The 24,631-nt window shown below is 38.6% G+C and overlaps 1 protein-coding gene across 1 annotated transcript in view; it reads right to left on the reverse strand.

The window, feature by feature from the left end:
• Positions 1-1,023: 1,023 nt before the first annotated feature.
• The window catches only part of APOB (apolipoprotein B), a 139,946-nt gene continuing 116,338 nt past the window's right edge, over positions 1,024-24,631 (reverse strand). Inside the window, exons 26-29 of the mRNA XM_033937488.1 lie at positions 16,591-24,045; positions 12,204-12,318; positions 6,195-6,378; positions 1,024-2,765 (exon numbers count right to left, since the gene is read on the reverse strand). Of these exons, the coding sequence (XP_033793379.1) occupies positions 1,179-2,765; positions 6,195-6,378; positions 12,204-12,318; positions 16,591-24,045 (9,341 nt within the window). The 3' untranslated portion in view covers positions 1,024-1,178. The remainder of the gene's footprint in view (positions 2,766-6,194; positions 6,379-12,203; positions 12,319-16,590; positions 24,046-24,631) is intronic.

The raw sequence follows: 24,631 nt of genomic DNA on the forward strand, positions 1-24,631 counted from the left end.
ACAAACCGTACAAGTCTGTCCTGTACTGGCCTTAGTTATTAGTTCCTTCTCTGCAACTTAAGCACATAAATGTACATCTAACCATTGAATTACTAGTATTCTGTTCATTTATGCATGTACGTGGCAGGCACCCAGTTGTAGAACTATCGTTTAAGTCTATTAATACAATTAAGGACTCCTTTTATCAAGCCGCACTAGCGGGGTTAACGTGCGCGATGTTTCATCACGCGCTAACCCCCACGCTGGCCAAAAAACTACTGCCTGCTCAAGGGAGGCAGTAGCGGCTAGCGCGGCTTGATATAAGGAGCCCTAAGTGTCATAGCTGAATCTCTTTGTCCCTTAAGATGTGAGCATTGCTTTTGTATGTACACTTCCCCCTCCCCATTCGCGGTTTCCCTACTCACGATTTCACATAATCGTGATTATTTTTTGGGGGGGAGGAAGGAAACCCCCCCCCCCCCCCATATTTTTGTCTTCCCCCCAGCATCCTGGCCTTACCTGGTGGTCTAGCTGGTTTTCGGGGCAGGATCGATCTTCCTACGCTCCTGCCCCGTGCAGGTCGCCATTAGGAAATGGCTGTGGGGAGTTCCCGTAGTCTCTCGAGAGACTACGGGAACTCCCCATAGCCATTTCTTAATGGCTATCTGCAGGGGCAGGAGCATAGGAAGATCACTCCTGCCCCAAAAACCAGCTAGACCACCAGGTAAGACCGGGATGCCAGGGGAAGGCGGAAGGGAGGCGGGGGTGGGTCAGAGCCGGATATTCACAATTTCTCGCCATTCACGGTCCGGCTCTGCCCCTATCCCTCGCGAATAATGAGGGAGAAGTGTAACTCATTACTGCTGGGTTATGCTATTCTACATACCCACAATGCATGGGATCTCCCTTCATGAGTAATAAATAGGTCTACTCTTGGGGATATTGGAGAGGGTTTTGCACTCTGCTGTGATTCTTTTTCAGTTCCCATCCATCTTGATGAATATACAGGATGAAGAACTATAGCCGCTAATAAAAACAGAACAATACAAGAATCTTTTTATTTTTATCGAAATAACTTGATTCTTTCTTTGTTTACAAATACTAATTCATAAGACAGCACAACTTTTGATACATTGATTGCAGCCCTTTTTAAATACACTTTTGTAAAAATAAGTAAGCCGGGTTTGGCAGTGTCCTTTTCAGCTTTTAGCACGCTTCCGGATATTTTCAATGATTTGTTCAACGTTTAGTTTGCCTTCTGCGAGCTGTTTGTCAATAAAACGCAGCAGTTCTCCCCATTTCTCAGAACCTTTGCCAATACCATCCTGGACCAATGCGCGCACAATTTCCATTCTTTTGCTTAATACATCATCTTTTAAGCGGGGCATTTCATCAAACGACTGCCATTCAAATGGGTTAGGCACATCTACTTTAAGCTCTCCTTTGCGAAATACAATATTTATGTTGTTGGATAAGGATGTTTGAATGTTTTGTATCAGTTGCGTGATAAAGTGAAGGAACGAGTGGTACGTTTCAATAGACACGTCAATGAATCTCCTTAATGTAGCAGCAAATGTATCAAAGGTATCATAAAACTGAGCATAAGTGTCCTGTAGTTTTACTGTGATAAATTCAGTATAATATGCTGCATCCCTTTTCACAGCGGAAGACCAGTCTTGGATCATTTCATCCGCCATGGATGTTAACTCTGTCATTTTCTGTTTTCCTTTCACTTCAGCATCTGTCAACACGTGAGCCACACGGTTATAATAATTCCGCCTATAGTTTTCTAAGAACTCTTTTGATCTATGTGTTAGATTTGAAAGAAATTTTGCACTATCCCCAATATATTTAGCATTTAAGTCCTTCATAGTTTGTATTATATACTTCAGCCACTGAGTTAACTTTTCTTCAATTTCATAATATTTCACTGTCCATCCAACTACATTAGGATCCAAATATTCTTCTCGCAAAGCTTTAACATATATAAGTGACTGCTCAAGCTTGTCTAATAGATCCTGATACCACAGCTGGCTAAATTCTTGCAAATAAGAAGCATAAAACTGCACATTTTCTAGAAAAGGCCCAAGATTTTCATAATAGGTGTTGATAGCATCATTGTACATATACTTTGTTTGGTCAACAAAGTCTTCAAAGCTTTTAGTTTTCAAGGTTTCTGTGATTTTTTCTACTTGTTGAAAATAATCTTCTACTAAGTCTGAAAGTTTCTTCAGCCTTTCTTCAAAGCTGACTTTCTTATTATCTGGCAAGTAGAACTGAATGTCCCTTAAAAACTCAATGGCTGCGTTAATTAGGCTCTTCACTTTCCTCTGGTATTCTTGTATGATATTGATAGAAGCATCAAAAAACCTTGTCTTTAGTTGCTTATAGTTTACAAAAGCTTGATCCTCAGCATCTTGGTACATCTGGTCAGCTCTACCCTTTATCATCTGATACTTCTCATTTGCACCACGTACAGCTTTGCGAAGTTCTTGATCTATTTCCTCCATATTTTTAACAGCTTCAAAGTGTGCCCTGTCTAGGACATTTTGTATGCCCTGCTTTATTCTCAGAGAGGCAGTTTTCATATCTATTCCAAAATGCTCATGGTGGTATTTGTTAATGCAGTCGTAAATAGCATCAGATATTTTAGGAATCCTCCCTTTCAAACCTGTAAGAATTTCTACAACAGCTTCATCTTCCCAAGAAGTTTTAATCTGAATCTGTTCTGGATCCCGGAGGGATATTTCATATTTCAGTATAATTATATCTCTTTCAGGGGAACTCTGTTACAAAACAAAAAGAATGAAAAGATAAATATTATCAAATTGTAGATAATGGCAACTAACAATCAATTCATTACATTACATTACATTAGTGACTTCTATTCCGCCTGTACCTTGCAGTTCTAAGCGGATTACAGTATAAGATAGCTGGACATTTCCAGGAAGTTACAATTTAGGGGATGCTTACAGTTCTAAGTGGATTATAGTATAAAATAGCTGGGCATTTCCAGGAAGTTACAATTTGGGGGACGCTTACACAATAGATGCAGGGGAATTACAATTTAGGGGACGCTTACATAGTAGATGCAGGGGGATTACAGTTTAGGGGAGGTTAAATAGAGGAGGCAGAGGGGAGAGGTTGGGGAAGGGAGGAGAATTGAGGAATACTAGTAGGGAAGAAGAGTTTAGGGTTGGTTACTTGTTAGGGTCGGTGGGGAGGCTGTATACTTTTTTTGAATAGCAGGGTTTTGATTTCTTTTCGGAATTATTTAAAGTCACTTGTAGTTGACAACAGGTTGGAGATACAGGAGTCCAGTTTCGCTGCCTGCGTCGCTAGGAGGCTGTCGTACATTTTCTTTCGCTGAGTTCCCTTGAGCGGTGGGTATCTGCTCGTTTTTCTTCCTATCTGGTTTTTAAATGCTTTAGGTAAATGCTTAATACTACTACCGCAAAATAATTTAGGAATAAATATTCAATAGGCGGCAGTCAGTGTTTTATTAGCCATCACAGGCCTTATTGCCTGGATATTCAATGCCAGGCCATGTCCAGGCACCGGCATTGAAGAGGTTTGTGCAGCCAGCTGTCCCTTATCCAGTTATGTTTAAACCATTTTTTTGTTGATGACTGCAGTGCAATAAACAAAACACACCTCCATATCCTTGCCATCAAGTTTTTGTCAATATACAAATCAAACAACCCCACCCCCATCCCTGCCAACTATCACATCCCAGCTACACCAGGCTTGGAAAAAAAGCCAAATACAACAATAGAAAGCAGTACCATTATCAGAATCACTATTGCCTACCCCCCACCCTCCCCAAACAATAACTAGTCAGAACAATGATCCCTTATCCAAGTTTCCAAGTTTCCAAGTTTCCAAGTTTAATTCGATTTTGATTAATCGCTTTTTCTTAATTCAAAGCGATGTACATTAAAAATTACATTAAAACATAGTATTACATTGAGAAAAGTTGACTAAACTTAAGACAAAAAATGACAATACTAGAAACATAAGGGAAAGAGAAGGCAAGAAGTTACAATATAAAATAAAGATGGGAATCACATTTAGGGAAGGAACATGAGGAAGGGGTGAAGCTTGGTCCTGAAATTGATTTATGATGAAATTAATAATTAATTTAAGAAGGCATCATTGAATAGAAAGGTTTTCAGGTTACTTTTGAATTTCTCTAGATTGACTTCTTGTCTCAAGTGGTAAGGTAAAGAATTCCAGGTTTGGGGAGCAGTGACGGAAAAGATATATTGGCGTCTTGTATTTATGATTTTAAGAGATGGAATTGACAGTAGATGTTGATCGGTAGATCTTAATGTTCTATTCGCAGTGTAAGGAATTAATGATTTATATATAAAAGCCGGAGTTTTGAGAGAAAGAGATTTGAAAGTAAGCAAGCTGAGTTTGTAAATGATTCTGTGAGTAACAGGAAGCCAGTGGGCTTCCTTAAGAAGTGGAGTGACATGGTCGAATTTTTTGGCTTTAAAGATAAGCTTGACCGAAGTATTCTGTATAATCTGTAAACGTTTGATTTCTTTTTGAGCTATGCCTTTGAAGAGTGCGTTACAGTAATCTATCCTGGATATAATGAGAGAGTGGATGAGAATATTAAGTGAATTATTGTTAAGGAATTGTGAAACAGAACGAATTTGACGAAGTCTAAAGAATGATGACTTAATGATATTGCTGATGTGGTTATGAAAGGAAAGTTTACGGTCAAAAATGACGCCTAATATTTTAATATTATCTACCTCTTGTATAGGATGATCCTTGATGGTAATAGGAAATTTGAGCTTTGGGTTATCTTTCCAAGGAAAGAGTAATATATTAGTCTTATTGATGTTTAGTGCGAGTCTATTGTTGTTTAGCCAAAGATGTATTTTTTCTAATTTTGCATTGATCTCAGAAGTATCTGAAGGATTATCAATATCAATAGGGTGTAAAAGTTGTATGTCGTCAGCGTAAGCGAAGACATTAAAGCCTATTGATTGGCATAAGGTTAGAAGGGGGGCAAGAAATATATTAAATAATAGTGGAGACAGTATGGAGCCTTGGGGGACGCCATTAGTTGTAGTAAAAGTATTAGAAGTAGAGTTGTTAAAAGAAACTGAAGAGGAGCGATCAGAAAAATATGATTGAAACCAGGAGAAAACTTGATCTGTAATTCCTATTGAATGAAGTCTGTGAAGTAGAAGTTCGTGATCAATTGTGTCGAAGGCGGATGAAAGATCTAAGGAGATTAATAGAACGGATTGATGATGGTCTAAGAAGTAATGAATTATAGTGGACATGCCTATTAGTGAGTGTTCGGTGGAATGATGTTGTCGGAAGCCGGTTTGATTGGGGTGAAGAATATTTGTTTTTTCAATGAATTCTGAGATCTGATTGAAAACTATTTTCTCTGTTAGTTTTGACAGAAATGGTAAGTTGGCAATAGGTCTGTAGTTTGACTTGTCTTCGGCGCTAGTTTTATGATTTTTAAGTGTAATATTTAGCTGAGTTTTATGTAGTCTGATTTGTCTGGTCAACTTATTTATTAAACCACTGTAGCGGGCTTTCGGGGCAGGAGCGATCTTCCTACACTCCTGCCCCGTGCAGATCACCCATACAAATGGCTGCGGGGAGTTCCTGTCGTAGTCTCGAGAGACTACGGGAACACACGGCAGCCATTTTGTATGGGTGATCTGCACGGGGCAGGAGCGTAGGAAGATCGTTTCTGCCCCGAAAGCCCACTAGACCACCAGGTAAGATCCGGGATGCCAGGGAGGGTCAGAGCCGTTAAGCAAAGGAACCAGCGTGCTGTGGTTTTCCAAATACAAATAATCGCTGCCTCCCATGCCCCATGCGCTTTGGCCCGCCTTCCAAGCCCACTAGAGGGTAGAGCTGTCATTCGGTCGCACTTTCATCCTCCTACAAGGTAGTTTGTTGAGTAAGAGCTAAGGAGATAAAAAATAGTTACACTTCTCCCTCTGAATCCGCAAGATAAGGTTCGGGATGCCAGGGGAAGGCGGGGGTGGGTCAGAGCCGGCCCAAATGTTATTCGCAAATTTCTAATATTCACAGGCTGGCTCTGCCCCTAACCCCTGTGAATATTGAGGGAGAAGTGTACTTTTTCCAGAGAGCGGTTTTTCTGCAGAAATGGTTTTGAGAATTACCCTCCCTGTATCATTATATTCTGATGGACACCACGGTTTACTTACTGGATACTGACTGTACAATTTTCCTTGGAGAATACTTGCATCCTTTTCAATAAGAAGACCCAGCACACCAGCAGATGGTGACGACATGGAAGACGAGATCTTGTTTTTATCATATTCATAGCGTATTTGAGCATTTACAAATGTTGGGCTGATGATGTCTGCTGTTATAGTGTAGCTTGGCAACCTGCAACACACATATTGCATGCTAATATAGCACAATACAGAAACAAATTCATCCAAATTGCTTTTCCTTTAAGGCCCAGATTCTGTTTAGGGTGTCAATATTGGTAGCTGCCTAAAAAGCAGTTGTCAATCAGGAGTGTGTGGCCCAGGGGTTAGAGCTACAGCCTCCATATTCTGAGGCTGTGGGTTCAAATCCCTCACTGCTCATTGTGACCCTGGGCAAGTCACTTAATCCCCTCATTGCCCCAAATACACTAGATAGAGTTTGAGCTCACCGGGACAGATAGGGAAACATGATAAAGTACCTGAATGTAAACCACTTAAGACAGGGATAGGGAGCTCCGGTCCTCGAGATCCGTATTCCAGTTGGGTTTCAGGATTTCCCCAATGAATATGCATTGAAAGCAGTGCATGCAAATAGATCTCCTGCATATTCATTGGGGAAATCCTGAAAACCCGACTGGAATACGGCTCTCAAGGACCGGAGTTCCCTACCCCTGACTTAAGAAATAAGTGGTGTATAAATAATAAAATAAATAAAAATGTCAATCACACGGGACCTTATAGAGAATTTTGCCTCTATGAAAGATAGGTACTAGAAATATAGGGCAGGATTTTTCAGGCCAACATTTCCAGCACCTATCTTTGTTGTGTGTCTCACCTACTTAAGGCGCGTTAGGCCGCCTAATGCCACTTCCAGCATTAGCCACGACCATAGTGGCACTCAGCGGCTTAAAGTGCCTATGTAGGCATGATTCTGGTGCATATTATTTAGATGCTGCTAGGTGGTTTAATGGTACCATTTTTTGTAATTTTAAATGGTGTTTGTTAAATATAGGTGTCATTTCTAGAATTTTCCCCTAAGCACTTCACAGGAGCATTGATCCATATGTTGGAAAATGCTTTATATTAAGCAGCAATAAACCATATCCCAATTTTACAGAAGTTTATATTCATTCATATTTCAAGTGTCACTTTTTTTTAAGAGAATTAACCCCAGTTTAGTTTTTGGATTAAATATTTTGTGAGTTTTATTAATTTCACCAGATCCATCATTCTCCGTTGATTCCTATTCCAGTAAGGAATTCCCTAGTAGCTATAGGGAAGAATTTGAGTCAGAGGCATTTTGGCACTCACAGTGCCAGCAATTATCCTCCCCTCCCCCCCTCCTTTTACAAAACCATGCAAGAGGTTTTTAGCGCCGGCCGGCGCTTTGAATGCTCTATGCTGCTCCGAAGCTCATGGGAACTCTATGACTGTGGGAGCAGTGCAGAGCACTCAGCACGCCAACCAGCGCTAAAAAGCTCTTGCGTGGCTTTGTAAATGGGGTGGGGGGGGTATATATTTCTTACTGATTCCTAAGGTATTATTTCTTATTTGTCCATGGGTAATGTGCTAGGAAACATATAGGGCTCCTTTTACTAAGCTGCGTTAGGGCATTAATGTGCAGAATAGCGCACGCTACAATGCTGCGCGCACTAGACGCATTGAGCTGGCATTAGTTCTAGCCACGTAGCGTGGGGTTAGCACGCGCTAATCTGCTGCATACGCTAAAAACGCTAGCGCACCTTAGTAAAAGGAGCCCGTAATGATTAGAGAATATTCAATTTGTTTTCTCCATAGTCTGAGTTCCTTCTAGGATACTGGACAATGAAATCTTCCCTGATCCCAGTTTTAGCTGGCCCATAAAAAAAAAAGAAAAGGTTCTGGGTATGAACATGAGCCTCCAGCATGACATAAGGCTACCCCTCTTTGCTAGCAACTTTAAAAAAAACTGAAAGAGAAATGCTATGAAATAAACAGTAAAAATACAACAAGGACACATCTCTTACTGTTTGTTAGTCTGTTCCTAATAAATAAAATTATCTGAATGCTGCGGGGCTCACTATCCTTGATTGAGTAGATCCATGATTTATGATTCCTTTTGGAAATTTTAGTTACTAAATTAAGGGCCCTTTTTACAAAGCCGTGGTAGCGGCTGCTGCTACAGTAATCGCGCTGATGCTCATAGGGCTTTAATGGGCGTTGGAGTGTTTTTTGCCACGTGGCTTTGTATGTAAAAAGGGGAGGGGGGATTTTGATCTACTAATTCTTTGGGAATCAAAGATATTGATCAAATTTGAGCAAAGTTCTTCGCAATCATGACATGCAAATGATTTGGCTCACAAAAAAATACAATATCCAAATAATGACTCTGTGCTATATTCTCACATATTTATGTATGAATCCATATTGGGTGTTTTTATAAACACAAAAGTTGACAAGTGTATGAATAACTAGCATACCAGCTAAGAAACATGTGTCTATGTACCGTAATGCCATAAGGGAGAAAGAAAATCCAACGTAGTCTGCAGTAAACAACAGCAACCAGAAAACAACAAACAGACTGCAGACAATGTACAAGATGCAGGCGTTGTTTATTAGTAAATGCAGTAACATATACAACCTTATAGCCAACCAAGGGACCCGACACGGTCCGTGTTTCGGATGACACGCCTTCCTCAGGGGTCCATGGTGGTTAAGGTATAAAGCAAACACACGCCAATCACGATCAAATGGGGTCAAGCAAGTCTTACACAATGGCCAGGATTCTGTAAATGGTGTCGTTATCTGAGGCCGCCTAAAAAATGACCACCGATTGCGTGCCAATCATTCAACGGCACTGTTTGCAGAACCACAGCTATGTGAAAGGTAGGCACCAAAAAATGTAGGCCAGGGTTTTAAAGGCTTACATTTCCGGCGCCTACCTTTCAAAAAAATCACGCCTACAGAGGTACCTTACGATGCCTAATGCCACTTCCGGTGTTAACCATGCCTACAGAGGTGTTAGGCATCGTAAGGCGCCTCCATGGGCAGAATATTGGCGGCCTTTATAGAGGTGCCATCTTTAAAAAATTGCATTTTAATTGGCACAGCTAATTAGTGCACCAATTAAGCCAATTAAACCAATTAAGTTAGGTGATGGTAGGGCACCTACCGCCACCTAACTTCAGGCGCCATTTGCAGAATATGGGCCATAGTGCACACTAATGATTAATGCACACTAAATGCTAAGAAATGCATAAGAATAAAATGGGCTTCTTAGCATTTAGTGCACACTAATCGTTAGCATGCGGTAAATCCATTAATGCACCTCGTTAAAGGAGCCCAGTTTAGATGGGGTTATTCACATAGGCAAAATTTGGGCACTATATGGATAGGGCACATAGGCGTCCTGTTACTAATCTGTGGTAAGCGCTCAAGGGTCTCTCATATGAAGAGAGACTGAACAAATTGCAGCTCTACACTCTCGAGGAACGTAGGGAGAGGGGAGACATGATCAAAACATTTAAGTACCTCACGGGACGTGTCGAAGTGGAAGATGATATTTTCTTTCTCAAGGGACCCTCGGCCACAAGAGGGCACCCGTTCAAACTCAGGGACGGAAAATTTAATGGCGACACCAGAAAGTATTTCTTCACAGAGAGATGGTTGATCATTGGAACAAGCTTCCAGTGCAGGTGATCGAGGCAGACAGCGTGCCAGACTTTAAGAATAAATGGGATACCCATGTGGGATCCCTACGAGGATCAAGATAAGAAAATTGGGTCATTAGGGCATAGACAGGGGGTGGGTAAGCAGAGTGGGCAGACTTGATGGGCTGTAGCCCTTTTCTGCCGTCATCTTCTATGTTTCTATGTTTCTAACATGCACTTACCGCACTTTAAAAAGGCTTACTGTGGGGCATGTGCTGGCATCTAGCAGTAAAATGGTCTGTTTGCGCAAGCACACTGCACGCTAAAAAAATATTTTTTTATTTCTGGGAAGGGGACTTGCGTGTAGAGGGAGGCATGACAGAGCTAATCAGTTAGTTTATGAGACATTGTCATGTGCTAATTGATTAGTGCGGGGTTAGCATGGGCACATAATATAGCATTGTGTTTATTGACCGCGTAACCAGAAGTTCAACGCGGTTTACGAAAAGTTATAAAAGTAAACATGTTACATAAAATAAAATGATTCATTAAACAGTCAAATATTTAGAAAAAAGATAGGTCTTTAATTGTTTTCTAAAACGGCCATAAGAATGGGTAGTAAGCAACAATATTCGGAATTTGTTGTCATGAAGAGCTGCCTGAGATGCAAAAGTATGATTAAGAAATTTCTTACTCCTGCAACCCTGGACAGATGGAAAATTAAACAAAGGATGAGTTCTTCTACTATGTCTGTATGATGCTAAAGAAAATCTATTGACTAAGTAAGCAGGAGCTGTACCATAAACAGCCTTGTGACAGAAACAGCCTAGTTTAAACAATACCCAGGCCTCCATTGATAGCCAATGCAATTCGCAATAAAAGGGTGTAACATGATCAAATTTCTTCAGGCCATAAATCATTCTGACCGCTGTATTCTGTATTGGCGATAGGAGTTCACGCGGTAAGATTTTTTAATGGCCCAGTGTTAATGGAAAAGTTAGCATGTGGCCGTTAATTCAGAAAATGGGGAAAATGGCCATTTTTCGGCTGCAGCGAGGGGTGCACTAAGACCACTTTTGCCACAGGGCCCCATAGTGTGACCAGTCAGGCTCCATGCCTGCCTTGGTCCCTATGGTTTCCCTAGTATCCACCAGGGGGAGCCAGAGAGCAGGCTCAGTTAGAGCAGGGTATGGCTCCTCCCATGAAAAGCCAGCAGTTTGCACTTGGCAAGGGAGGTGAGAGGGAAGACAGGGGTCTCTTCCCAAGTAGAGCATTGCTGGCTCAAGCTAGGGTAATGCCATAGACCTGGATGTGTATTGTGGAACTGCAGGCCAGCGTGTATTGTGGAACTGCAAGGAAAGGCAAGAGGCCCGGCATCCATTTGCAAAGACTGAGCTGGAAAACTGTGAGTTGATTGTTTTTGTTTGCTATTTTGACTGAGGTTGGCTTTTTGTCAGCTTGAGACATTGACTGCTTGAACTGTGGGGGTTTTGTAACTCTGCTGTTTTGTTCTCAGCACATTTTTTGTTAAGAAGCTGAGAGTGCCTTTTTATGGGGAGAAGTTTGCAACCAACTGGGAGGGATTTTGGAAAGCTGTTTTTGTGCTTTTTGCAGGCAAACTTTAGGCACTCCCCTAGACCCAGCAGTGCTCTATGTTAATCTAGAGGCTTTCTTTTTTGCTGAGATTGAATGTTGAAGTATGATAGCAATGAACTGAACTTACCTGAAACCTACTGAGAGCAGGCTTGGAGAAGCTTTATTGAAAAAAGCTCTGAGGAGGGTATAACCACAGAGAGGATTATTTGCATTCAGAGGAGAAATCCTTTGAAATTTTTGTTTTGCCAATTGCATTGAATTTGGGTTTTGGCCATTCTGTTTTCATTCTGACATTAAATTTTCTTTGAATACTGAACCTGGAACTTTGTGCAGTGGTTTTGTTTTGTTTTACTTATATTATTGTAGTCCCTGCAGGGTGACTCCTTACTGGGTCACACGCTGGTGCAATTTTGGACTGTGGCCACTGGGGGCACCGAGGAGTCCTGTTGGAAGGCTCTGGTGCCTGCTACAATAGTTAACACATGCAGATTTTAGAATATTATAATCTGTAGGCATACTTGACTGATCTAGGCAAGAACATTTACACCAGCTCTATGGCTGCTTTTAAGTATTTGTGCATTGAATATGGATGGCATGTTACACCAGTATTCTTTAAAGAAAAATAGGCTCCAAGTAGGGGCACTGTAGGCATCTCTTATATCCACATAAACTATGAACTAATTAGATCAGTTTATCCCTTTGACTTTTAATACATTTTAAATCATCTGCCTACATTCATTCGCCAAACTATAAAATCTGAAATCAGTATATTTACCAAAGGTCACGGAAATCTAAATCTTGTTGCCATGTTATACTCAGATCAGGATGGGAAAAACTGCCCTTTTCATTTATTTTGACTGTGCTGTCTTGGAGTGCAGTAGTTGATACCACTGAAAGAGAAATATTTTATTATTGTATGAATTTGGTATAATCGACATGCAAAATACAAAGAAATTCTACTTAAGACATTTAAAATGCCAATTGTGTCCAACTGACTAACCACTGGTTACAATCACCTCAAAAGCTCATGCATTTCAAAATTAAATTATACTTGTAAACCGCAAAGCTAATATCTAAAACGTGCTAGGGCTGATATTCAAGAAAAAACAAGCCAAAACTGCAGATATGTACAACGATGTAGGCAAAATTTATTGTGATAACCAAACTATATATTAAAACCTTTTTACCAAACAGGGGACCCAACACGGTCCGTGTTTCGAACAACCTTCATCAGGGGTCCATGGTAGAAAAAGGAAAAAACATGTGTCACAACAAATGTTGAAAAGTATATAATAAAGCCAAACCGATATTGTGTCACGCCGAAAGTCACTATAAATAGTAAAAATCGCTAGAGTAAAAGCTCCGCGAAGACATCAAAAAAATATAAATGAATGGGGAATGTAAAGCAGGTTGTCCGAAACATGGACCGTGTTGGGTCCCCTGTTTGGTAAAAAGGTTTTAATATATGTTTGGTTGTCACAATAAATTTTGCCTACATCGTTGTACATATCTGCAGTTTTGGCTTGTTTTTTCCTGGTTGGTTTTTTCACTGCAGACAAGGTTGGACTCCCCTCTTTTTGGTTCTGTTGCTTAGGGCTGATATTCAAGCAATTTCAGCAGGGAGGAGCCTCTCCACCCAACTTAAATGACATTCCACCATCTAACCGAGGATATTCAGTGGCACTAAACCAAAAAGTTCATCTGGATATCCCCACAGACCACTCAACTAAAAATGGGCAGGTCAGGGGCAGCACTAGGGAGGAGCTCGGGGTTATATGGATGCCAGCAGTATTCAGTGCCAACACTCGCAAAGCTAAGTGGTCTAATATAGAACAGATGACAAGCTGTCCTAAATTAAGCATCTTACTTATGCAGATGCTGGTGCTGAATATCAGGCCAGCACCCACACAATTATTTTTTTTAAGAGCACCCTCCCGAACTGTTGCCCCTATCCCAAGATGAAAATGATCTGTTACGTCTACTAATACTAGTGGCCATCAAAATAATCCTTACAAACTGGAAGAACTTGACTGCAGCTGACTATAATTTCTACTTCTGTGTAAACAACTTGGCACTTCCTGGCCTTGCAACACACAAACTGACGTTAACATTATTAATGTTATCAGATGTACACCGCTATACTCTTTAATTCGTTGTACGAGATATTCACTGCTATACTCTTCAATTTGCTGTACGTAAAGTTTCTCTTTATTTTTATTGTATTTACAGTTTCTTTTATTGTAAACAGTTTCTTATATTGTAAACCGCCTAGAAGTCGCAAGATTGTTGGCGGTATATAAAAATAAAGTTATTATTATTATTATTATAATACTTGGTGGAATACTGTTTGTCTGGTAGCCAAATATGAGCGTATTGCTGCGGATAGATCACATGCGCTGTGGAAATTTGAAAAGATGTGGGCACCATTATTGTCTTATACTCATCTCCATATCAACCCAAAGACTGATTTAGGGATCAGTAGACAATAGCATTACTGTTATCATGGATATACTATTGTGTTTCATATTTCGGCTTGATCATATACATGTATCTGCTGATTCAGACATCCAAGTGAACCTCTCTCTTCCATTTTTATTTTTCTTTCTAGTTGGGTACTTTTAAGTTATATTCCTCAATATCGTTCCATTCCTCTTACCCAATGTTTTACCTTGTTTTCATTTTCTTTTCATCTACATCATATTAAAGTCACTTGATGCTTTTGTGTTATTATATTATTTCCACTCCCTCAAATAAAATAACTGTTAACTGTTATTTGATTTGATTGTATTGCATTGCATGGCATTTAGTGCCTATGATTCTTTGTACTACGATGGTTTGCTTTTTGTATAGTTTGATTATTTTGATAAACCTTCAATAAAAACATTGAATTTAAGAAAAAAAAAGAACACCCTCCCGATCCCCTTCAGAACATAAGAACAGCCTTATTTAGTCAGAACAATGGTCTATCTAGCCTAGTATATCGTCTTCATGGAGGCCAATCCAAGTCACATGCCACCAATCCAGGGCAAGCAGTGGCTTCCCCCATGTCTGTCTCAACAGCTGACTATGGACTTTTCCTCCAGGAACTTGTCCAAACCATTTTTAAAACCAGCTATATTAACTGCTCTTACCACATCCTCTGGCAACACATTCTAGAGCTTAACTATTCTCTGAGTGAAAAACTATTTCTTCCTATTGGTTTTAAAAGTATTACTCTATAACTTCATCGAGGTTCCCCTAGGCTTTGTAAATATTGATGCAGTAAAAAATTGATGTACCCATTCTACACCACTCAGGATTTTGTAGACTTTAATCATATCTACCCTCAGCCATCTCTTTTCCAAGCTGAAGAGCCCTAACCATTTTATTTTTTCCTCATATGAGAGGAGTTCCATCCCCGTTATCATCTTTGTCGCTCTTCTTTGAACCTTTTCTAGTGCTGCTATATCTTTTTTGAGATAAGGAGACAAGAACTGAATGAGGTCACCCCATTGAGCGATGCAGAGGCATTATAACATTCTTAGTCTTGTTTACCATTCATTTTATAATAGTTCCTAGCATCTTGCTGGTCTACATTTCAGGTGCCTATTGTGGCCCTAGGGAGATACCTAGGGCCACCTAAGCTTGCCTAGGGTCACGTGTGGGCAAAACCACACCCACGCCTAGCTTTGGGTAAGCTTAAGCAGCCCTATGTGCCTCCCTAGGCTTGCGAAAATGCCTACAATGTAGGAAGCCTGCCTTGCGGTGTTTTTTTTTTTTTTTTTTTTTTAATGTGTGCCCCAATTTGCTGGTTAGACAGCAGCAGGATGCTTGCTGCCGTCTTCAGTCGGGATGCCATTTATAGAATTTGCCCCTAAGGGCTCATGTGCTAATCAGTTAGTGCAATGCCAATATGCTAGCTGATTATTGTAGGATCACTCATTCTCTGGCTCCCAGACATAGCTCTTTGATCAAAAATTAAAAATATATATTTTTGGCACCTGGGTAGCACTTTTTAAACTTAAAGTAGGATACCTCAGTGCACCACATGATAAGCCCTTTTAAGCTGCGGTTACCATAATGTGTAGTGAGTTTGTGGGAATAGGCTACTCTTAAATGCATTAAAGCATTTTCACTGGTGTTTTTTTTTACACTGACCCCCCTCTTACAAAACTGTGCAAGGTGGTTTTAGTACCGGCAAGCAAACTGAATGCTCTGCACTGCTGCAATGCTCATAGGAATTCTATGAATATCAGAGCAGCATAGAGCATTCAACATACCAGTTGGCGCTAAAACGGGGGTCTCAAAGTCCCTCCTTGAGGGCCGCAATCCCGTCGGGTTTTCAGGATTCCCCCAATGAATATGCATGAGATCTATGTGCATGCACTGCTTTCAATGAATATTCATTGGGGAAATCCTGAAAACCTGACGGGATTGCGGCCCTCAAAGAGGGACTTTGAGATCCCTGCGCTAAAACCACTTGTGTGGTTTTGTAAAAGGGTGGGGGGGGGGGAGGAATTGTTTGTTTCAAAGTGTTGAGTTTTGAAAAGGGTGTAATATGGATAGGGGTGTAGTTTGGTTAGGGAATGGGCATGTCTGCGATAACCAGCTACTATATTATAATTAATGCATGCTAACTGGTTAAAATTGTTTTTATGGTCTCAGATGTTAATGCCATTATTGGTGCATTAACACCCCCCCCCAAAAAAAAAAAAACAACAACAACAAAAAAAAAAAACCCTAAAATGAAAAAGGCCCAAAATATTGCAGTTAGTGAACAGGAAATTCCCTCCTTAAACAGTGCTAATGACAAAAATGAACATGTTTTATGAAAAGGGGCCTCTAAATCTAGCTGGCTAGATTTCAGTACATTTTATAGTTGCAGCCTAGTTAGCTAAGTTGTACAGTAGCTGGAAATTATCCTGAAAGTAACCAGGTAAATATAACTAGCTATCTCCCTGTCAGCTCACTTTTGGAAATTTACTCCATAGTTGTTCTCTGGTACTGATGTTTTAAGTTAAATTCACAACAGTAAAATCAGGTACATGGTCCCATTATTATACTACATGGCCTTTACTTATAAGGCCAATGCAATCAAAATTAAGACTAATTTTGCAATATTAAGACTAATATATTGCAATATTAACCTAATTAAAGCATGATCAAAATAAATTGCTTCTTACCATCAAGATCATATTCCAGAAACCGCAAGGTAGAACTGCAAGTGGCATCAATCGATGATTCGAAAGCAGTTGTGGTGTTTTTTAGGGTTGTGTACCATGTGACAGTATATATTGGTGAGGCAAATTTGAAAGCTCCAGACAAATTACCGAAGGCCGGAATGAAAAGTCCTCCAGGCAAGCTAATTTTGAGGGGTGGAATCTCGATTTTCTGTTCAGGAATTGTAATTGTTGGCAAGTCAAAGTTTGCAATGTCATTGAAATTCAAACCAAAAATACTTTTGGGAAGGCTAAATTGGGAAATTGTTATTTCAAACTGATGCATCATAACTTCAAAGGATGGAATTTCAAATTCCTTTGGGACAGTATATTTGGTACCAAAATCAACTTTTGGAAATCTCACATTTGGTAATGATGGTAAAATGAAATCAAATGGGGAGCTGCTGAACATTTTAGGAACTTTGATCAGATTTAATTCAGGAATAGTAATAACAAATCCATCAGCAAGTTTATTCACTGGTACAGGGAAAAATAAACCTTCTTTGTTTTTTGTAAAAACTATCATTGAGGAAGCTGTTATGGACTGCATCTGGTCAGCTCTTGTAGTAAGGTCAAATTTCAAGATGTCCCAAATACTTTTATCATAGGGAGGCAGTTCTATTGATTTGAGGAATTTCATATGTCCTTGTAAAGACCCAGTGATGTTTAATTGTGCTGCTTTCTTATTATTTTCAAGCTGAATGTCATGATTGATGATTACTGATTGGATGTTTTCTTGGCCCGTCCATATAAGCTCCTGATTTTCAGTGTTGAGTTTTAATGATACAGTTTGACTGAAAGTGATTCCTTCCAGAAAAGGGATTCGTTGGCTACCTTTCAGCTCAAGTAATGTTGCCAAATTCCATGCAGTCATGTCTAACATTACTTTGCAGTTCTGATTGCCCTTGGCTAAATAACTAAAGTCATTTTCTCCACTGTGTTCCCAAATAGCATAAATACGCCGAGTAGATATTTCACTGGCAAGATTTTGTTTTATGGCCACAGTTCCATATCTAAAAAGTTTAGAATAACCCTCAAGTTTTATAGAGGAACGAACACCATTGGCGCTGAGATAGGTACTTGCTTCTTTATTGAGTTTCCCAGTAAATTCAGGACCATCTAAAAAGGCTCCAACAATGTCTGCTTTTGTTGATGTTTCTAATGAAAAATAGGATGTTAGACCTTCCAGTTTCAGTTTGTGATCAACCAATCCTCTAGCTTTGCTGTTATATTTGGAATCAGTAAACTCATAATTTATCAAAAACTCTGAAGAGACAGTTGGCTTAGATTTAGTATTTCCAGAAAGTTTCTGCATAATAATCATTTTCAGAATTGGCATATTAATTCGGCCATTCGTTGTTACTGAAGCTTCCATGTTTTTCTTTGTGAGGGTCATATAGCTTTCATGATTTCCTTCCAAATACACATTCTTCAAGGACAGGCCTGTAGCTAACTTCAACCCTCTTTTCTGTGATAGACTTGTTGTGCCATCCAAAGTAAACTGCAGAGCTTCAAAAACAGATGTAGAGGAGGCACTAAAGCGTGCAGAAATATCTGTCTGATTAAATAATCCAGCATTCTTATTTAAAGAAATCACATTTGATTTAAATGAAAACTCATATGTCAAGTTTCCCATTGCTGGAATCAAAATGTTGTTTTGTGCTCTGGGCAGTTTAAATCTAGGTAGTGAAAGCTTGCGAAGGTTGTTAGGAACATGAAGTACTGGTAGCTCCAATGATGGTAGGACTAAGGTATAAGATGGTACCGAAAAGCCTACACCTGGAACCATGAAACTTGGTGTACTTACTTCTTTAGGAATAATATAGCCAAATTCTGGAAGCTCAGCTGTGAATGGAGAGACTTCAACATTAAGAACTGGTATAGTGTATCCGGGAAATCTAAAATGCCGTGGAAGTTTGCCAACTGAATTTTCTATGTTGTACTTGTCAAACTTTTCTTTGGCTTTGTTGTATGAATCCGTAAGAAAATCTAATGTATAATCTCTTCCTTTTTCAAAATGCTTATTAAATGATTTTATGTTATGGTTAATTGAGTCATAAACTTTGGCTAATGGGAACGGCAAAGCATGCATCTCTTTATTCTTCTGATACTGGATTCTTACACTCAGATCAAAAGTTTGCTTAGTTGTTCTCAAAAGATTCTTCAAACCTGTTTTTTCCCACAAGGAAATATCTTTCAGTTCCAAAGTTTCAACTCCTATATAAGGGATTTGAACTGCAGGAATAGTTATAGGCTGTGTTAGAAAATCCAGATTTGCTTCTCCGTTCATTGCAACATGAGCATCGATTGTTTCTGCATTGTTTCCTGCAGAAAGAGAGTGGGAATATTTGTACTGATTAAATCTACCATTAGCTTGCCATCTGACCTGTTGAACTGCTGAGCTGAGTGTGGAAATATAATTGTTTATAAACTCAATTTTACCTATCAGTTTTAGTGGAAAACTAACTTTCAGGTTTCCATTATTAATAGTTGATAAATGTATCTCAAATGGTTGCATGAGGAAGGAAAGGGTATTGTTTATTGTTCCAATGGCTCTTCCTGCAAGTTCTGCTTTATGAGTTCCTTCTAGTTCAATTTTCATTTCATTAAGCAGTCCTTTTGCTTTTATATTCAAAACGCTAAGGCCCACATGCGGAGATTCTGCTGTAGAAATGATTTCAAGTGTGCCATAACGTAAGAAGCCGGATTCATAATTCAGACTTTGTTCAAGTTTCAGATATTTGTCAAGGATCTTATTTGAACCAGATATTTTGACTATAGGTCCTTTGGTGCTAAATTGTATGTTTGATTCATGGGTTCCCTCATCAGAAAAGGAAGAGTAGGTCCATTTCCAATTTCCTCTGCCTAATGAAGAATACGCTATTGTCCCTGCTTCTAACAAGGTATTTACCTCATTCTGAAATTCAAGCTGGCTTGAGAGTTCAGCCTGTGGAATATTCAGTTTATGCAGATATTTTGTATTCATGTCAACAGTGATTTTCTTTTCCAACTTTATAGTCATATCATTTTGCACTTCAATTGAAATTTTTTCAGTTCTTAAACTTGTCAGGGTCTTTGCTTTCCCAATGATATTTGTACCTGAAAAGGTCACTTCAAAATTATGATCAATTTTAACACATTTATGGGCGACCTTAAAAGATTTTTTAATAAGCAACTGAGCCATATTTGGAGCTGAAATACGAGCATCTGCATCAAGCGTAAAGGCCAAAAGATCTGCATTAGATGTCGTTTGAGCTGACAGCGATGCAAGAAACTCAGGACTCTTTGCAGACACTGTAGTATTCTGAACAATTGAAGCAGACCTCAGTGTGAAAAAGGGGGATGTTACTTTAAGAGCTCCAGTAAATTTACCAAACATAGGGACAGATATTGTATGTGGTATACGTGGAAGCTGGAATTCTGGTATCTGAATATCAGGGATCTGGAGGTTAGTTAGCTTAGGAATAATTATAGTAGGTACTTGTAAGTCTGGGAAAGGTATCTCCGGAAATGAAATATCAGGAAAAGATAAATCATTCATCGTCAGGTCTCCCATATAAACTTCTGATGAAGGCCATTGGAATTCACTAGACATCATTTGATCTATTATATTCACAATTTTCTGTTTGATCTCATTCAAGTCAATTGTATATGCAGGAACTATATATGTATTTAGGACAATAAATTCAGGGGTTGTAAATCTGGTTGGAATTCTTATATCTTTCAGTTTATTCATATTTATTGTCACTGACTTAATATGCAGGTTAGTCAGTGGAACTATAAAATTTGGCGTCTGAAAAGTTGCTTCTCTGAGAGCTCTTAGGCTTACTTCAAAGGCAGGAATATTGATGAAACCCATCCTTATTTCTGGAAAAATAAAGCCAGTTTCAACAAATGTTTTCACATTTTCAGCCCAGTCTTTTATATTGAGCTCTCCACCAAGTTTAGTAATTTTCTCTGCAGCAATGTTCCACTGGTCAGAAATATATGTGACAATCTGATTGTACAATTGACTAGCTTTCAGTAAATATTGTTGACATTCCTTTTGGATATCCATGGTATAAACTGTGTCTCGCAGATCTTCAAGGTTTTCTAGTATCCTTTTCTTTAATTCGTTCAGTGCTGTTGAATTTAAAAGATCTCTAAACCATTCTATAAGTATTGCAAACCTTGTATTTTTTAACTTCTCCATGTAATTCAAAGTCATGAGCCAAGCATCCTTCATGTACTGTTTTAGGGCTTCTGCATTTTGTGGTATTTCAAGAGCCTTGATTTCATCATTGATTTTCTGCGTCAGTTGCCTGATTTTTTCATTGATGCTATCGACTAATTCATTGTAATCAAATGATTTCAACTTCTTTATAGCCATATCAAGGAATCTGTTCAAGTCATCAATCAACTTCTTGTAGTCATATGATCTGATTTGTTTAATGCCATCATCAACAAATGTCACAATTTTGTCAAAACTTGATTTGACATCTATGCTTTTCATCAGCTTTGTTATTTTTTTGATTCTTTCTTTCACTTTGTATTGCTTAACCATTTCTATGAGCTTATCCATGAAAGCCTGAAACTGTTTGTCAACTTCAAACTTCACAATCAGAGCCTGAATTTTATCTCCAATAGCATTGATCTTTTCAACCACTTCATAATCATTAATCAGTGTTATAAGAAAATCCTTGACTTGTTCAATAACTTTACTTACTTTTTCAGTTGGAAATGAAATGATTAGATTTTCTATGTGTTCTGTTATTTTGAAGGCCTGTAGCTGACTTTTAAAGTTTTCTGCCATACTTAAAAGATCAATGTTCTCAATCTGATTCTTTAGTTGTTGTAACTTTTCTTTTATCTTATCTTTGATTTTATACTCTTTATCCATATTTTGCAACCAATGTGCAACTTTTCTTTCTATCTCATTAAAACCAAATTGATTAACATCAAACTGATCAACAAATTTCTGAAGGTCCTGAATGGCCTTAATTACATTTATGCTGATTCCATAGCTTTCATCTAAATATTTCAAACTGTGTACAATTTCATTGATAAAATTTTCAATGGCTGTCCGTAGGCTATTTATATGTGAATCTTCTCTGATGTAATGTTCCAGTTTTTTCAGAAACTCCTGCAGGTTAGAAAGAACAGTCCTAAAATGCATTTGGACATTATTCAGTACATTGTTGAGATCTTCTACAGTTAATCTATAGTCCTTTATCAAAACAATAAGTTTTTCTTTTGCATAACGAATCTTGCCTTCTAAGTCATATTTATTTATGTAGTCATTCATTTGCTGAGGAATTTTATCCAGAGTTGCTATGTATGTTTTAATATACTGATCAATATTGATGTTTTTTAAGTAGTTTTGAATAGCCTGCAATGAAGATAATACAATCCTTCTGATCTGCTCAAAATATATTGGTAGGTTTTCCAAACATGGTAGGTTGATGACATGCACATCTTGGTTTTTATCATATATCACTGACCCAGAAATACTGAATTCTTGAGGCTGGTCTATACTGTCTCTCAGATTTAAAGCATCAATTAGATTAACATTCATGAATGGCAGATTTGTTGATGAATCCAACATAGAGAGGTCTACTTGTACCTCACCATTCAATTCTATACCAATTTTCTCTGCATTGTTGTAAGCACTGGCATCTTGAAGATATGCAGTTTTATCCAGCTGACTCTTTAATTTCCAGGATCCAGATTGCTTAGATGGATTAAGCAATGCATTAACTTTGTTATCAATCAGTGTTTTGTGTATATCTCCATTGTCAAGGGTGTGCTCAGTAGATCCTCGGTAATCATGAGAGAATGTTAAAGCAAGGGGTTCTGCCTTGAAAAGAAATTTACTGTACAGTTGGCCTGTGTGATCACCCCAAACCATCAGTCTTCCATCCCCACTGGTGTGTGCGTCCACTGTAATAGTAAATGGGAGAATAACCGAGGTCACTACATTGTTGAAACGCAAGGATTTAGAGTCACAGTTTGTACTACTGCTAAATGCAGCTGAAAGTCCAGCAATCTCTACGTTAACTCTATTAGTAAGTGCTTTTCCTTGGATATTTGCAACTGTATTGGTTTTAAAATTTGTTGTCATCTCAGCATAACTGAAAGTGTAGGTATGTTTTATTTCATCTTTTTTGTAAGCTCCTCTCATATCGCCATTAAGGCTGATCTTTAAAAGCTCAAGCTGCAATTGCCCTTTATTGGACAAATCAATTTCATCATATTTGAACTCATTGTTTAAGTTTGATGACAGCATGAAAGGCTGTATTTGCAAATCAAAATTTTGTTTATAAGACTTATAAGCACTAATGATGTTTTCAAATTTTGAGGAGAAAACCATTGTGGTGCCGATAACACTCAGGTCTTTGTTCAATTCAAGTTTCATATCGTTATAAGATCCTACCAAGCTGTTTGAAAATTTCAGTCCATCTTTATTCATTTTAAAATGTAGGATATTTTTGTTATCCAGACCTAGAATAGTGCTCTGATATACACTACCCAAAGAGATTTCCATAAAAGTTATTTTTCCATCCATATTTAATTTTGCATTATGCTCCCGATAAAGTCCATTGGCTGTAACTTTCATTGTGGCTCCTGAGGTATCAATTCCAGCATTGAATTCTTTTCCAAAGTTCAGTGGACTATAATTTATATTTGTAGTTGCACTGGTAGCTAAACCATTTTGATTTAATCTCAATGTAGCTTTGTGAGCAGCCCGATTTGCCCGATTGTTGAAATTAATGTCTGTGTTAAATTCCAGACCATTGGAATTCAGTGAACCAGAAAGCAGGATAACATATTTGTGATACTTGTAATCGACTTGGTACTGAGAACGTATTGAAGCCATCTGATTTTTGATAGATAGATCAATTTTGTTAAGAGCCACCAAATTCTCAAATTGTCCCTTGGTGTCGCATTTTAAAGTCAAATGCTTATCATCAAAACTAAATAAAATTTCATTGAATAAAGTACCATGCTGTACATCAGTAGCTGAAATCATTTCTATTGCCTCAGATGAAAATCTGCCATTTATTTTGTTGGTGGCCTGAAGGTATGATGAATCATAGATTAGATTTGATTCAATTTTTGTTTCCAGGCTACTGAGTTCAATCTCATATTTCATGTTGTAAACAGTTTTGGCAAACAAAGATCCAATTTTAAGCTTCCCATCCACATTTGCTTCTGAAACGTATGAATTGCTTATCAGTTTTGTTTCTACAGAAGAGGAAATGGAAGCCTCTGCACCCAAAACACTTGACGCATTAAATTCATAGGTTCCTTTTGAAGTATCCTTTTTAATAGTGGCAATTTCATGGAGCTTTAGACGTGAGTCAAGAAGCCTGTGATGTAAAGAGCTTTCAATTGACCAGGAAAATGTTGTTTCTGGCACATAGTATAATGCCGCATTACCTAGAAGAAAAAAGACAGAAAATATATTAGAACATAAATTTCGGAGCACGGCAGAAGACAAACTAGTCACAGGCAGCAAAGAAATCAGCCTATATTTTGCTCACCAAGCAAGACCTGAACTACCATTTTTAAACTTTATTTAATGGAGTGATTTCAATTTGATGGCAATGCATGTGACTTTGCTCATAAATAATTTATCTTGAGTGCAATTTACCACTAATACGATGGGCCACTGAAAAGTTCTCAGCCCAACCAAGACGAGGATGATGTGCAGCTATTTATGACAGGTCAGTTATTCCACACTTTTCTTGACACATTTCATTTCATTTCAATTTATTTTATTTATTTATTTACAAGATTTCTTACCCGCTTATTCAATCGGCTTACAACAATCATATTAACAAGACATACTGTATTTTTCACTCCATAAGACGCACTTTTTTTCTCCAAAAAAGTGGGTGGATATGAGGGTGCATCTTATAGAGCGAATACACTTCCCCCGTACGTTTTTTTAAGTCCTTTGGAGCTTTCCATGCTCCTGCCTATCTCCCTCGCTGGATGTCTGTTCTATTCAGGCAGAGTGGCC

Source organism: Geotrypetes seraphini, chromosome 3, assembly GCF_902459505.1.
Source record: "Geotrypetes seraphini chromosome 3, aGeoSer1.1, whole genome shotgun sequence".
Taxonomy (NCBI): Eukaryota; Metazoa; Chordata; class Amphibia; order Gymnophiona; family Dermophiidae; genus Geotrypetes; species Geotrypetes seraphini.